Consider the following 16,984-nt stretch of genomic DNA (forward strand, 5'->3'; position numbering starts at 1 on the left):
CTTTATCCATCATACAGCAGGGATATTTGGCCTAAAAGGAAAACACTTAAACACGTCATTTTAGTTTTAAGTTATCTGATAATATATTGACTACTGTTTCCCTTCCCTGACAGCCCTTAATGTCAAGATGTACAAATGTTATATTACATTTATTTATTTATTTGATGTCACCATCACTCTGTCTTACACCATATTGGCCTGATGCTTTGCCTGTCTCTAAATTATGTTTCTTGTACGAGTTGATCTGAGCCAACTGGTGGGTGGCTTCTACCCACAGGCTCTTGCATGTGTGTGTCATGTTTATTCATCAAAGATTATATCTGAAATCAAGTGGAAGCAGAACATTAGCATATCTTAAATTTCAGTGTGTAGAAAAATATAAGCCCTTGTTGTGTATCGGTAGGTCTGCATAGTCCTCAGAAATAATTTTAACCTACATTTTTGATTAAGCTGATATACTGCTCAAATACTGCAATTTGGCATAACTAGGGTGCAACATGAACCAGTAATTAAATAAAAAAGAAATGTTCTAAAGATAAACCATTTAATTCTTTGACTATCAAAGTTTGGAATTGTTTCATGCACATTCTGGAGAAAATGTATTATAGTTTACCAATTTGTGTTAAGTGTATGATACTTACAATATTATTTAGGAATTACGTTAATCAACTCGGAAATAAGCATGATAGTGGCATCTTTTTAGCAATTTCCTAAACACAAGTTTGGAAATTATGAATAAAAATGTGAAAAGTCTTAAATATGCTTTGGTCAATTCAAATATCTGACAGATGTAGCCTTAATGATGACTAGGGCTGGGTACCGAGAACCGGTTCCGGTTCGGAACCGGTTCCAACATTTCGATTCCAACGTCATCATTTAGAAATGTGAATTTCGGTTCCGCTTTTCGATTCCTGAGGAAATGTTTCTCGCCGCTCTCCGTAGCCTACTGCATGACTGCAGCGGGGCGGGAAATGTAGCGTTGTATCTGCATTTCCTACAGTGTAACCTGTAAGCCCGTCGCACTGGCATTATAAATGTTCGCCTAGGGCGCCAGATCTGTGGAGGCGCTGCGCTGACAGCTCTGGGAGAAAAAATAAATGTTTTGACCGTTGGTGCTCATCCTAATTTTCGGCCTTGATGTAACACAATTCATAATTAAGTAAATGTAACACCCTTTTCATCCCGGTTACACTTTTCATTTGCCCTGTAAGATGGGCGCTGCAAGTGATGAAAATGGGGGATGTTGGCTTATCTGGCAACCGCAGCTCACAGCCAAAGTGCGCGTGAGCGAGGGAGAAAGGGAGAAAGGGAGGGTGCACTGGAACCGGCGCTGTTGTTATTAGCATCTGGTGCTAGCTGCTCTAACGGAAGAAGAAGATGTTTCTACAATGATGTGGAGGGAGAGTCCTCTCCAGTCAGACTGAGAGGCTGATAACTTCAGCTCAGTGAGGTAAAGGACTCTGAGTGTTTAGATCAGGGGTGTCAAACTCAATTTCATTCCGGGCCACATCAGCATTATGGTTGCACTCAAAGGGCCGGTTGTAATTTTAATTATATATAAATATACATATGTAAATATATAATATATTAAATAATGTATTATATTACATTGTTGGCCTTGCATTGGATTATTATCAGTTCTGGTAATATCTTCCTAAATTACTACGTCTGAAAGCAGAAGTCTAGGGAAAATCATTGAAAGCAAATATTCAACAATTACACCTCTTGTATTGTATATTGTATTCTTTGCAAGCTCGTGCGGGCCACATAAAATGAGGTCGCGGGCCGGATTTGGCCCCCGGGCCTTGAGTTTGACACCCCTGGTTTAGATAGTTCACTTTAGTCTAAGTTATCTCAGTGGCTCTCAAACGTTTTGATCACAATTTATGTAAACACATATTTCCAAGGCACTCTTTTATAATTATTGGGATAAAACAAGTTTGAAATCATTCCAATGTATACTATAGGACAGTAAACCAGACATCGTTTTAAACTGGAGAGATAAAAAAAAATATGCATAAATAAAATAGTAAAATAAGATGTGAATGAACAACAAAAATAAAATGCGTTACATGTAGGCTATTTGTTATTTAATTATTAAAATGTAAACCGATCTTTTTCATATGGGTGTTTAGAGTTGTACCCCCTAGATCTAGTCTCTAGTAATTCTGAGTGTGCACCAGATTGAAGCATTTTACTTCAAAAATGTTCAAACATTTCTTCCCGGTATGCCTGAGAAGGCAGATATGCTTGTTTTTCTCAACAAGAACTGTTTTTAAAAGTTGGACTGTTGCACTGTTGTAGCTTCAGTGGTTCTCAGGTTAAAGTTACATAGTAGTGAATATAAACAGACTGATTAATGTGACTATTACTTTAAACTAACCTGTGTAAAAGTTTCTCGTATAAATGTAATTTTTTTGGTGGAAGAAGCATGTATCATTTTTTTACCCTGCCCCTCAAAGAATCGGAATCGAGAACCATTAAGAACCGGAATCGAAAAGTAGAATCGGAATCGTGGAAATTCAAACGATACCCAACCCTAATGATGCCTGACGTTTTCTGCACAAAAGTGGAATCATCTTTTGGAAGCAGGAAATATAGCAAGGCTTTTGACCAAAGAACATGATGAACTGCACGTCAGTCAATACGAGTCATTCTTAGTTTAACTAAATGTAATATATCACGGGCAACATTGTGCACTCTGATATAAACCCACTGTTTTCCCTTTGCTAGCAACCTTTTCATTGAATGCACTTTTAGGCAAATTAGCGACGTAATGGATATGTTTAAAATATGCTTATGACATAAACAAATATCTAAATAAATGTGTTACTTTATGTAATTTGTAATGTTATACCCAAACAATGCCTATCCAGAGCTGCTGTGAGCATGTTGAGGGTTAACCTCGTACTGTTCACACAGTGCGTATCACTTTGTGACTTATTCTGTCAGAATCAGGCTGCTTGGCCGTCTTTCTCAATTTTTCTGCTTCCTGTCAAATCCCAAGCTGTTTCACTCGATTTTTATATCAAGAAACCGGGTCCATTGTGCTGAAGGAAGGATATAAAGATCAATCCCTTCTACATGGTGGTCTGTGTGTTTCCCTAAGAAAATATGAGATTGAAGGAAAGCTTAAAGGTGAGAGTTACCGTAGCAATAAAGGAAAAAGAGTTGCAGACAGTGAGTGAGAATAAGGAAGCCAATGAGATAAAGAAAGAAGTGTGCGGTTGTTTGAAATAGAGAGAGAGAGCAAAACCTGTGTTGATGGAGACAAGCTGGTTACCAGATGGGTTTTGTCACAGAGAGAAGGGAACGGAGAAAGGGAAATGGTTAAGAGATGGAGGCTGATGTGGCTGTCTGTAATGCGATATGGCAGATGCGATTTTATTTTTAGGACACACAGCCCCAGAACGATAGGTTTTATAGGGTTTTGAGTGGGTTGATCATTTTAAATATTCAACTTCAATGAAATATGGAGCATGACTCTGGGCTGTTTGGAATTCCTAAGTCTGTTCGGCAGGACTGGCCCTGCATATTGAGAGCTGTCAGAGTCGGCCTGAGTGTTAAACACAAGCCCTGCGCTGGCAGCTGAAACAAAGAAACACCTCAGACAGGCTACAAAAGGGACAAAGAATGGAAGTCTTCACTTGGAGTTTAAAATATTAAATCACCTTTTGACGTCATGACAGTGTGTGACACTGTCTTGGGTTGCTTCAATGCACTGGTGTTGCCAAACAAACATTCAAGGGTATCACTCAAGAATTAACAACAACCTTTGCTGAAATACAACTGCCTTAAATTGATACAATGTTATATCTAAATAACAAAAGCTCTAAGAAACAAGATTAAGAATCCAACAAAGTATTCAATATCAGGTTTCGGCCTTTGACCATTTTATTGATGCTTAGGATATTACCAACAAAGTATTGGTGTTTATAGTTATTATCTGTGCTGTTGTATTTGCTGTAAAGTGTCTCTACTGTAGGCTATTTTTATTATATGTACAGCACTTGGGTGGGCGGTGGTGGCGAAGTCGATAGGGACTTGGCAACTTGGGAACTGGAAGGTCACCAGTTCAAGTCCCGGCAAGACCAAGTGCTACCGTGGTGTCCCTGAGCAAGGCACCGTTCCCCACATTGCTCCCCGGGCGCCGTTCAAAATGGCAGCACACTGCTCCTAACACTAGGATGGGTCAAATGCAGAGAAACAATTTCCCCATGAGGGATTAATAAAAGTTCATCTTCATCTTCTTCACTTTGGCTCGACCAAAAATCGTTTATAAATGTGCTATATAAATAAAACTTGATTTGAATTGATTATTCCCACCTGTACAAGCTTGAATACATGACATTATAATGAATGTACTGGTTATACCTCCTACCTGGATGTTAGCAAATTAAAAATCAATCAAAGGAAAGGAAAATCAATGTAAAACATACATTGCCTTAACATTTGTATTTGTAGTCATATTTAACGTTAAACATAGTTCTGAGTTTTTAGTAAATTCAGCACAATCTATATGATTGTGGAGGTGAGCTGAAAATGTTTAAAGATGAATAATGCAGGTTCTGCATAATCCACTGCAGTCTTTGTGTGTACAACTCAATTTAACCAGTTCCTTAATCCATGTTACAGATGTATTGAAAGCTAACAGACAAATATGTGTTTCTGTCTGTTTGTCTGTCTGCGGATGCTTTCGTGAGCAGCGAATCAATATTTTACTCTCCCAGTGTGACAGGTGTACACGTTGGAGAAAGCAGCTAATAGAAACCCTTACTTAGTGTGAAGTCACTGAGGGGAAATACATATGCATTAGACTGCTGCTGCTGTGGATCTTTACCAGCGGTAGCCACACAAACAACAACAGGTAGCAGTGCCTGAGACCAAGACATGTTTAATTCATGCCGGAGGCAACAGAGTTCACTGGCTGTGCACCTGTATCGGTGAAATGGCCAATGCTTATTAGAAAAGGACTGTGCATATGTGTTTACTTCAACAAATTGATGTTTGTCTGTCGGGCGGTCTCGCAGGGTTTGTGTGTGATGTCTGCTTTTATGTGTGTGTGTTTGAGAGAGTGGGAGAAAGAGTAGAGACACAGAAAGCCCAGGAAGTGATGCTCTCCCTGTACGACGAAACATTCTCAGTCCATTACCCTGCATGTAGGTATAATTAGAGTAAAGCAGGACTAAGAGCCCGGGCTGCTACAACCATCTGCCAGGTGTATATCCTCTTTGTAATACAGGCAGACAGATGTGTTTATATTGTAAGGATCATACCTCTTTTTTTCCGAGGTTTTTCGCATTTTTTACCCCATTAAATCCGTGCTGCACATTTGTATAATCACTGACCATGGCATGTTACAGCGGGTTATTAGGATTATGACTGCATTTTAATAACTTGCAGAGATGTAAAACTTGAGATCAGTAATTTACAATACTAAACATCATGTTGCTTTTTTTTCTTCAGATTTATGTTGGCAGTGAAGTTAAAAGCGAGACAAGTCCTTATTTGTTGGAATATCCTATTTTTTTTTTTTAAAGCTGGTAACAACTACTACTTAAAGTTGTTTTTATTCTCCCCAAAAAGCACAGTGCAATAGTGTCATTATATCTGGTCTGTGTATGGTAAACACAGTAGCCACTACATTATAATGAGCATACTAGTTTTCTGTGACATTATTTGCGTTACCAGCATTTATGTAACCATGAATGATGCATAGTTACATATGCAGTATATTGGGTTCATTGAAGATTGGCTGTCAGTCAAAGACAGATCCGGAAAAAGCCACTAGAATGAATTTGCAATAACTGTTTTACATCTGTAATGCATTGGTACATTTCACGTTGCTAGTCTTGACATTGGAGTGGTGAATTATGTGGTCCAGAAAATAGATAATTTCTATTGTTTATTTTAATTGTATTTTCAAAAGAATATCCTGTGCAGTGTGAGCCAGCAGAGTGTATAGCATGGCAGTACTAGTGGCAGTTGAACCAGGCTCACTTTTGAGGCATTGTTGGAAGCACCAAGGCGTACTAACGTAATGTCATGCTTGGCTGCCGCTCCCAGTGGCTGGGGTTCACACTGAGGGGCAGAAGACTTGAGGGACATCCAGCTCAGCCCTTTCATTTCCTCCATGTTGCCCTTTTTGGTTTTAAGGGGTAAACCACCCCAACACCCCTGCCCACTCCCCACTCGCTTTGTTATCTACCCTTGATGTTAATATGATTCAATCATGTCTGCTCAAGAATAGAAAGATAAATGTGTTGACGTGTCTTTATGAGTATCTCCCTTATGTACACAATTTTGCTTGTGCACAAACCGTTGCCATATCCACTTAAATGATATTTATGATCACTATGGATTTGTTTGTAGGTGAGTCATAAAGAGTGACCTATAAATGTCAAGAAACTGTCCCCACTCTCTTTTGAACCAGTCTGGTTGTTATCCAGGCTCCACTTACTGTGTTCATAGATTACCTATTAGGGTGTGCTTGTCACCTTTTATATTTCTTGTTTGTTTTTAGCTTAGAGATTTTACACTTGAAACACCAGCATCATTTGTCTCCCAAATGTTTTAATACAAATAAAAGTATCTCTGATGGTGTGATCATTATTCAAAAGGCACCTGAGCAGAATATTATGATACAAATTTGCTTAAATCTTTCACAAATGACCCATGTTAAAGTGGTGATTGTGAAGGGCCAACACTGCTGATCATCACTGTCACTAAATCAAAAAAACATTTCTGGCACACTTGGTAAGATGTATTGCTTGCTTGTTCTAAATAAGGATTATTTTTATCAAAAAATATTACTTTTGTTTTAAACTAATCCGTCTGTAATAATGAATGTAATAATCAATCAATCCCAGAGCTAAATGTGACATGAGATTTTGTATTTCTTCCAACTAACAATCCCAAAATCTATTATATTTAAGTTATAATCATAAGCAAAATGTTATCTTAATATCAATATGGTAAATGCATTTTGAGGGTCAAAATACTATTTGTATGTAATATATATTGTTGTGTTGCAGAGATGTTCCCGAGTACGCATTATGTTTAAAGACAAATACAATCTTTGTTCGGTGCAGATCTTGCAAATATCCAACCACATTTATTGTAATATGTTTTTCAATGAAATTGAGCATAATTGTGTAAAAAATAGTAATTCCCTCTAACATTATCATACAATCACAATAATATGTTTTCAAAATCTTTCTACCTTCATAAAAAAAAAGAAAATAATCTTCATGTTCTCCATTTTCGCTAGATAAAATACATGGTCAATTATCAAAAAAGTCGTTCAGCCTAATTTCTCCCTAATATCCCATCAAGCCTCACAAGCTCCCCATAGTAAATCCCACTATGAAGCATATATTGTTGTGTTGAAATAAAAACATATAAAAGGACAGAAAGAACAGAAAAAAATCCACCCAGCAATGAATACACCCTCCTAAAAGGCTTCCAAATAATGTTGCTTTTTCACTAATACTTTGATCTATTTGTCTGTATTTGCAAAGATATGTTGGGTTGTTGGTTAAAATAAGGGAGAGGAGAGACAGAGGAGAGGGTGAGTCAAAATCACGGCTCAACAAAGGAAAAACACTTTGATATGCATTAGAGCAGGACAGGCTTCAGTTACCTATAACACTGCTGGTTTTTGCATTACCTACAGGGATTATTATAGTGCTCTTTCAACAATCCATCCCACACCTCTTATGTTCTCTGCCTTTGTCTCCCTATTACTCCCTGTCTCGTTTGTACTCCATTTATTCTAGTCCTAATCACAATCATTGCCACTGTCTTGAGGTTCCCTATCTTGTCATCCTTTTTCCCTCATCCTCTTTCCACTCTCCTTTCATTGCTCCTTGCCTCTCCTTATTTGTATCCTGTTTTTCCTTGTGAACCAGAAGCTAGGCAGGGCACTCAGCACACACGGTTAACTAGGACGAACAAGCAAGGGACAAACCTTCAATGACTGGTGTGTTGCCAGGTAATGATCTTTAATTACAGCCAGCCTAATGCACACAGGCAAGCTAACAAGCAGTCTGCTAGCTTTTATCTTTTACAAGGCTCACTGGAGGGACATTGGAGCATCACACACATTTATGACACCAGACATTTTCGACTCTTAAATATAGCTGTCCTCCGCACGTCTCCTTCCTCTATACACAATCACCATAAAACATAGATTCCCTACTGCACAGAACACACACAGTCTTGTGTGTTACTTTTCCTCCTCAGTGGTGATGTGCAGTCATCCTTTAGATGAAAGGCAGTTGTGAGTTGCATCCCTACTTCCTGAATAAAAAATTAAAGTAATAATTGCATAATCCTCGTTTAAAATGAATAATTTGTTCCATATTTTTGACCTGATAATTATGCAGTACACTGGCCACAGATGTTCCACTTGTAGATTTAAAAAAGGGACCTAAAGTCATAATTGGACAGAATATGCAGCAAACTGCCAAGCCAAACTAGATGTGTTGTGATTTACGGCGGGCGTTGAAGGGTTTGTTTGATCTATCTGATTTCAACTTGTTGTGTCAATCACTCTGCAGAGAAAAAAGCCTGTATTCTGCGAGTCTGCATGACTGCTCTCTTCTTAAAGTGATCAAATGCTGCAAACTTCATAAGAGTTTAGAGAGAGTGAGAGATGAGAGGCAAGGCTCATCTGCATCTGTATTAGAAGTGGCAAATGCAAATGGCCTAAATGATCTGACAAGAGGAAAATGTGAATTCCTCTCTGCAGTTATTTGCAGATAGAGAAAAATAGAAACCATTTGGACAGTGCCTTCACATTCTAACAAAATGCCACCCTATCAGACATTTAATAAACCACCATGGACCCATTTTGAAATTCCTGATGATATTCTCTAACCATCAGAGCAGTGATTTGTCTGCTTTGTTTGGGATGTTCCTCTCAAGATGCAACAGAAGCTGGTTAAAAGGCAGTGTGCTCTGAGACTCAGTTTAGAGGCACTTTATACAGAATAGCTGAGAGCAAGCAGAGACACAAGTTACACATCAAGCTCAGTATGTGGGCTTGTCTACATGCATCATTTTTTATTTTTTTATTTGCTGGCCTCCAGCTAAGTTAAGGAAGGCAGCATACTGAGGACTGTGACAGACTGGTCGTTTAGAACAATTGTATTGTGTTGGTTTTTTACAGACATACAGAAAACACCTGGCTTTCTCATGTGATTTTCTCCAATCTCTTAACAGCTCATGTCGATCAGTTATTTGTCCCCATAATGGTGGCAGGTGGTGAAGCTTTGACAGTCAGTGAAAGAAAAAGACACTGCTGCAGTCCAGACTTCACTCTGTCTATCTGCTGAAGCTCCCTGCCTAAGCCTGTCTGCCTACTAACTTATATAGGAGTCGGGAGGAGAGAGATGAATAAAAGCTCATCTGCATCAGTTGAAGCAGCAAATATAGGTGGAGCAAATGATCTTAAGTGGGGAAATGTGAGCTCCTTTTTGCTGCTATTCACAGATGGTATAAAGAAATACCTTTTACACTTAAAAAGGGCAAACGTTTCCTAAAGAAATGCTACCGAGGCTAGCTACCAACAAAGTTAACAGCAAACCCAACTTGCCTTTCTATCAAAGGTCAAAGGTGATAACTGAAGTAATACGCCATTTTATTTACAATGAGCAGACCCATTTGGTGCAGGATTCAGATGGATGACTTTGACCCTGAAATTGCAGTAAACAATATCCAAGTTGCCAACATTTAAATGAAAAATGCATCCCTTTGGGGACTGTCCAAAATGTGGTCCTTCTTTGTCACTGCTTATTGTTAACTCCATCCATGTTTTTCCATCAATGTCTTTTTACAACTATTTGCGTGACATCTAATTCATTATTTCCAATAATGCCACTCGAGTTGGCATTGGTGGTGGGCTGAACACTATCACTTTGAAGATATTAAGAGAAATCTGGAGGTTGGGAGCTAGAATAAGCTAGCCAAACGTAGCTCAGTCCTCATAACAGCTGGAGGCTACATTAACCTCTATCAGGAAGACAACACACGTTTTTTCTTGACTAAACTGTCAGTGATTTGGTTTAATTGAAGGTAATGTTACTAGGTGCCAACATTTTAAAGAGAATGTTTGGAAGAAGAAAGTCTCTATTGTTCTGCTGCATCAGTTTTTAAATCATCAATTGTGAGTCGGACAGTGCAGTACTCTTTTAACAGTTGATCGTGTGGCAGTAGATATAATTTTCAGGGGACATTTTGAACTTCCTACCTGAAATAAGACGTTAGTTTAAAGGGGACCTATCATGCAAAATGCACTTTTCGATGTATTTTATACACATGTGTCCCCGGTGTGTCAGGGAACTCACGCAGTGTCAGAAAACAAAACCCTCTCTCTTTTGCTCCGTACTCAAATCTCTAAAAACGGGGGTACAACGGAGCTGATCCAGTTTTGCGTCCGTTATGACGTAATATCGGAAATGTGGACCCACGGCGTTATCAGAAAGTTGCTATCAGAAACAATGCCCGATGTGTTCTGGACGTAATATGGTATTTGTTTACATTAGCAAGCACCGCTAACACTCAGAGGGAGCGAACGCAGTACTGGAGAGAGAATGTGTAAAAAATCAGGAAATAAAAAGGAACTCGCCTTGTAGTAAACTTGCAAGAAAATAAGCATTTGAGCTCAATACTGTTTCATAAATAATCCTTGATGTGGTTTGGAACATAATATGGCATTTAATCACGGCAGCATTTAGCTGAGTATCTCGTAGAAATCTGAGCAGGCATTAGCTCCCCCCCCTCTTTTTTTTTTTTTTCAAGCTAAGGACCCTGAATCAGCAGTTCTCGAACAGGGTTGAAACAGATGGATATGAGGGATGTCTAAAATGCATGATCTGTTTGGTATTTTGAGCAAAACACATCATATATATATATATATATATATATATCTGAGACCCATAATATATGCCTAAAAATAGCATAATAGGAGACCTATTTTCTCACATTTATTTACACTTTCATTCAGTTCCAGTTGAAATTCAAAGTGAAGTAGAAATTAAATAGACTTAGACTTAAATTCTCTTAGTTGATATTTTGATCAGATTGCCCATCACGTATCTAAGTCTGTGTCAGAGAGAGGGATAAATGAAGTCTGTCTGTATGTATGTCTGGATACAATTATTTATATTCCTAACCAGTGAATCGTTACAGGTTCATGCAGAGCAGGAAAATAGTTAAATTATAATTAATGCTAATAAATGCTAAAATAAACATCAATTCAAAGATGTCTGAAATTTGACAAAAACAGATTATACTCGCTTGTATTTTCTATTTCTTTTTTTGGTTTATTTAAACAAGATATTAAAATGCAAATTGCTGTCACCACAATTGATATTTTTCACAACATTGTGTTATTTGTAAAGGAAATGTGTGTTTGTGGTGCATCGCCTGAAAGAGCACAAAGCAACAGGCCTGTGGGGGAGATGACAGGTTTTAGGAGGGAGGGAGAAGAACAGGACATCATCGGGGAGTGTGGAGCAAGAGGAGTGACAGTGGAAAATAATTGTCCTCTTTTAAAAATGTAGACTGCAACAACGGGAAAAGAGAGTGAGATAATGAGGGGGGACTTTTAGCTGTGGTAAATGTTCAGTCACAGCTACGAGGCCACACACTCTACTCATTTCATCCTTTTAAAGTCTACCACTGCCTCTTGTTTGCCTAACAAGCCTTTGTGTGGACGTGCCAGAGTGTGCGTGTGCGTGTGATCGCTGGATTTATTTGCTTAATTTTGCAGTCGGTTCATTCCTCTCTGCTCACTTTACTCCCTTTATCCTTATTTATTTGTCAGAGGTTGTGTTCAGGGACGTTCCTTGTCATTCGTCAGCGTGGCCCATAAAACACACTGTCATGACTGACTGGCCACGCTCCAAACTCATTACCGATTGGCTGACAGAGCGGGTCGCTCTGTTCTGCTCTGCTGTGTTTGACTCCTGTTTGCCAGACATTTCAGGCTCAGGAAACTTTAAATGCGGTGGTGTCTTTCCTCGCGCCACTCCTCTCAGCCTCCCGCTCAAGGTCACATGAATATGGATTTACCCTCTCCTTCCAGCGCACACATACTGATGATGAAGTCTAAGATCTACTCAGAGGGATTATAATTCAGGACGTAGGTCTGATCCGGGCCATCACTCTGTTCCTCTGTCTGTCTGGGGATGTGTTTTAAGTCGGAAACTGGAGGGGAGGAAGGGGAAGGTAAGAGGAAAAATAAAGATGAAGAGGACTACTGTAGGAGCAGGGCGCTGAGATGAAGAGCGGAGAATGGATGATGATGATGGTGGAATCAGGGGAGGCTGGAGCCGGGTGGGAGGGTGTCATGTAAGAGAAAAGGAAAGAGACTGGGAGATTGGAAAAGGGCGACGCACCGTGTTATTGAGTTTCTGTTACGGCTGATCAGCAGTATCCATTTCATCATATTGAGTCTGCTGCAGAAAATCTTTCCTCATCAGTGTTTGTATACACGCTGTACGCCTCTGTGGTGTGTGTTTGTGATGTGTATTCATCCAGACTATCAGTGTGCACATTGAGCTCATGTGTATATGTGAACCTGGGTTTTGTGGTGCATTCGCCCGCTAAAATGCTTCTTTAAAATTCTCTAATGGTTTATGTGTTTCCATTTTGGTTTTGTTTGCTTTAATAAAAAAAAAGCGTTCTCCTCTCTTTCTTTGTTTGTAATTCAATCTCTAATCAGATTATCCCTTGCTTCAATTCACTTAAAACCAGTCTCTTCTCCTCGCTCTCCTCCTTCATGCTCACCGCTGTGTCTCTTTGTGTTTTTATTCACAGAAAACAACAAGGTACCTTTACAAAGGTCTCGCTCTCGGCAGAATATGAATTTAGGTTCAGCAGTGATGAAAGCTCCCCCTCCCAAGGAGGCCCACAATGAATCTGAGGGTCATCTGTCTTCGGCCCGGGCGAAGGAGGCGGGCCGCAGGTACAGGAACAACCCGGCTCCGAGCCACTGGCTGAGCAGGGAGAGGGCGGGTGACAGAGAGACGGTGAGGAGCACTGAGAAAGAGATGGAGGTGGAGAAAGAGCCTCCGTACCTTCTGCTGTCCTCCACTGTTCCTGCGGTGAACAGCTGTAGCTCCAACGGAGAGTCCGATGTGGAGGCTCTCCTGGCCAAACTCAGGGCCTTGTGAGGTTTGTTTTCACATTAGCTCTGAATTGGCAAATATGTACAGCTGACAGTCTGTATGTACTTGCGGATATTAACATACTGAAAGTGACCAAAAAGATTAAACTTCATAAAGTCATCAAAAAAGCAGAACATTTAGTAATAAAGATTTTATGAGGTGTAAAGTAGCAGGGCAAATCATTTAAGATTTAGATTCACTGTAGCTAACCACACAAAGATATTTTTTAAGAGCTTCATAGAAAATATGTTTGTATAAAAATACCATTTGAGGACCAAGCGTTTAACACTTAGACATCAATCACTCAGTTGTTCAGGTAGAGCTCAGATAGATGGTCAAAGAGAAGGACGCTTCAAATAGATAATATATTACAAAAGTTGTGATCGAATAAAAACACTTAAGCACATTTGTCATACATAACACTTAAACAGAGAACATACAGCCCAAATACGATAAGAAGAAGACTCTCGAAACATCTATATTTACTGCTTCAACTGATGCAGATGAGCTTTCATTATTTAATTATTAGCCTCCCTTTTTGTGTTCTTGTGAGTCCTTTCTATCCTGTGATGGGGTGTATTTTATATTCAAAGCATTGATCGCATTGTTTGTATTATCTAAAAATAAAAAATTCAAAAAATATGTATTCTATAAAACTCTAAATATAAAAACACAAAAGATGCAAGTAATGACATATGAATGTATTACAGTATGTGTTACAGTTTTAAGAAGTTGGTTTTGATTGTACTATATCTGTCTCTGTCATTGATCGTGAAAACATCTCTACAGTGAGAAAAGTCTGCAGTAAGGGAACAGTATCAGAGTGTTTTGTTCACAATGTGGCACGAAAAAAACAAGTTATTCCATCCAAAATGTAACCAGAATTGATGCTGCTTTTTTTCTCCTACATTCCCACCAAAATGACTCACATTTGTACCTTTATTTGCTCACTTTTATAGTCCCATTTGCAATAAACTGAAGAAATAAAAATGTTCTGTTGTCAGTTTCATAAATTACAAAAGCTTCAAACGCACGACTGAAATTAATACAATGTTTGTGTTGCCGTTAGCAATAATTAATGTTGGTTTTGTTCTCAGTGTAGAAACACAGATCACGCCCCTGCTTTGGCTGCCTTAAAAATATGCATTGATCAAGTATACGACTTCATTAAAAAGAAAAATTACTTTTGTATCCAGATTTCAGTTCAGTTGTATGCTTTTACTTGTTATGAAGATATATCTGGAATTAGTAAGCAGCAGTTGAAAGGGGATGAAAAACAGTCGCTTTATTGGAGATGACATGAAAACATCCAGGTGCAAAGGGCTCAGAGCATCTGTGTCAAAACTCTCCTGTAATGATGTTCAAGTCGTCACAATATTTTCTTCACCTTAACTGTTTCTTACTCAGCCTAGCTTTGTGTGAGTGCAATATTCATTTCATAATTTCATCATCATTGCTGTAGTAGGGCGATGTGCTGCTGGGAGATCACGGTAAGTGTACATGTCTCTCTGTTTTTCTTTCAGTGGTCACTATCACTGACTTCTGACTTGTATGACCCTCTGGCTCTTCTAAAATGTATTGACTTGTTTGAACAGCGTAAAGATACCATACACGCAGTGCCCTTGTATAACTGTTTCTGTTACTCCGTTCACAAACTGCTATATAATGACTGATGCTTGTGAAAAGCATGTGTGAACTTTTATCACTGGCATTTATTAATTAAACATGACATTAAAAAGGCGCTGTGCTGAACATATGCCTCTTTAATATTTGTTTATTCCACACATGGCAAGGCAAGCTTATTTATATAGCACCTTTCAACACAAGGCAATTCAAGGTGCTTTACAAAAATGAAAGACATTCAGACAAAGGCATTTAAAAAAAAAAGTTAATAAAAGAAACATTAAAAGAAAAAATACATGAATAAAAAGTTACAGTGCAGTTTAAGATATGAATAGTTCACACATAAGTTCCACTTTACTGATAAACACAACGGCTCAGTTTCAATTAAAATTAGCGTCAAAAAGAAAAGTCTTCAGCCTGGATTTAAAAGTAGTAAGAGTTGCAGCGGACCTGCAGATATTTTGAGCATAATAACTGAACGCTGCTTTACCATCTTTAGTTCTGACTCTGGGGACAGAAAGCTGACCAGTCCCTGAAGACCTGAGAGATCTGGATGGTTCATCATTTAGCAGGAGGTCAGAAATGTATTTTGGGCCTAAACCATTCAAAGCTTTATAAGCCAGCAGCAGTATTTTAAAATCAATTATTTAACACACAGGAAGCCAGTGTAAAGACTTCAGAACAGGAGTGATGTGATCCACTTTCTTAGTGTTAGTGAGGACTCGAACAGCGGCGTTCTGAATCAGCTGCAGCTTTCTAATAGATTTGTTAGTGAGACCTGTGAAGACACCATTACAGAAGTCCAGTCTACTGAAGATAAAAGCATGGACAAGTTTTTCCAAATCCTGCGGTGACATTAGTCTTTTAATCCTAGATATTTTCTTTAGGTGATAGTAGGCTGATTTAGTAACTGTTTTAATGTGACTGTTGAAACTCAGGTCAGAGTCCATGACTACACCTAGATTTCTGGCTTTATCTGTTGGTTTGAACATTGCAGACTGAAGCTCAACGCTAACTTTTATACGTTCTGCCTTGGCTCCAAAAACCATTACCTCAGTTTTATCTTTGTTTAATTGGAGAAAGTTCTGACACATCCAGTAATTGATTTGTTCAATGATTTGTTCAAATTTAAATAACCATTTCACCAGGAGACTATTCTTCGTTTTTTTAAATTTGTGTGTCATCCGCATAGATATGGTAACTTATTTTGTTGTTTTTCATTATCTGAGCCAGTGGTAGCATGTAGACGTTAAAGAGAAGAGGCCCCAGGATGGAGCCTTGAGGTACCCCACATGTCATATTTGTCAACTCAGATGTGTATTTACCTGTCGAAACAAAGTTGTTTCTATCCTTTAAGTAGGATTCAAACCAATTTAGAACTGTTTCCGAAAGTCCCACCCAGTTTTCCAGTCGGTCTAGTAATATGTTGTGGTCAACAGTGTCAAACGCAGCACTGAGATCTAATAATACTAACACTGAAGTTATGCCACTGTCTGTGTTTAAGTGGATGTCATTGAATACCTTTACAAGAGCAGTCTCAGTGCTGTGGTTTGGACGAAATCCTGACTGGAACACATCCAAACAGTTATTTAAATGCAAGAAATTACTCAGCTGTTGAAAAACTACTTTTTCAATGATTTTACCTAGAAATGGGAGGTTTGATATGGGCCTGTAATTGTTCATTACTGAAGTGTCTAGATTATGCTTTTGAGCGGTTTAATGACTGCAGTTTTCAGGGCCTGTGGAAAAACACCTGAGTGAAGAGACTTGCAGTTATTTTAAAACAAAACATGTCTACACTTCACAAAACATGTACTGGTTGTATTTTTATCGTGCATGGTGGAAAGGAGCAGGGAGAAGAAAATCTTATTTTACCCTGTCCCTTCTTACAAAAAAATAACAAAAAAATAAATAAAAATGAAATAACCATTACAAAGTAAAATAAAAGCAATATTCTTTCAGTCACAGTTGCTTAAAAATACTGAAACATAAAACCAGAACACAATCAAGTCAACTTCATACTGTCTAAATAGGCTTTCTTTATACATTTTCTTAAAGATAAAAATGTTCTTACAGCCCTTTAAATCATTCGGTAAAGAATACCACTTCTTTTCGCCAACTACAGAGACACATATCTGCTTTAAAGTAGTACGTGCAAACTGCTGCTTAAAATGTAATTTCAGTTG

General features: G+C 38.5%; 1 protein-coding gene across 1 annotated transcript in view; it reads left to right on the top strand.

The window, feature by feature from the left end:
• The window catches only part of LOC117441035 (protein diaphanous homolog 3-like), a 188,885-nt gene extending 174,718 nt beyond the window's left edge, over positions 1–14,167 (top strand). The window contains exon 28 of the mRNA XM_071206648.1: positions 12,826–14,167. Within this exon, the coding sequence (XP_071062749.1) occupies positions 12,826–13,181 (356 nt within the window). The 3' untranslated portion in view covers positions 13,182–14,167. The remainder of the gene's footprint in view (positions 1–12,825) is intronic.
• Positions 14,168–16,984: the final 2,817 nt, after the last annotated feature.

The sequence above is a fragment of the Pseudochaenichthys georgianus genome, chromosome 3 (assembly GCF_902827115.2).
Source record: "Pseudochaenichthys georgianus chromosome 3, fPseGeo1.2, whole genome shotgun sequence".
NCBI lineage: Eukaryota > Metazoa > Chordata > Actinopteri > Perciformes > Channichthyidae > Pseudochaenichthys > Pseudochaenichthys georgianus.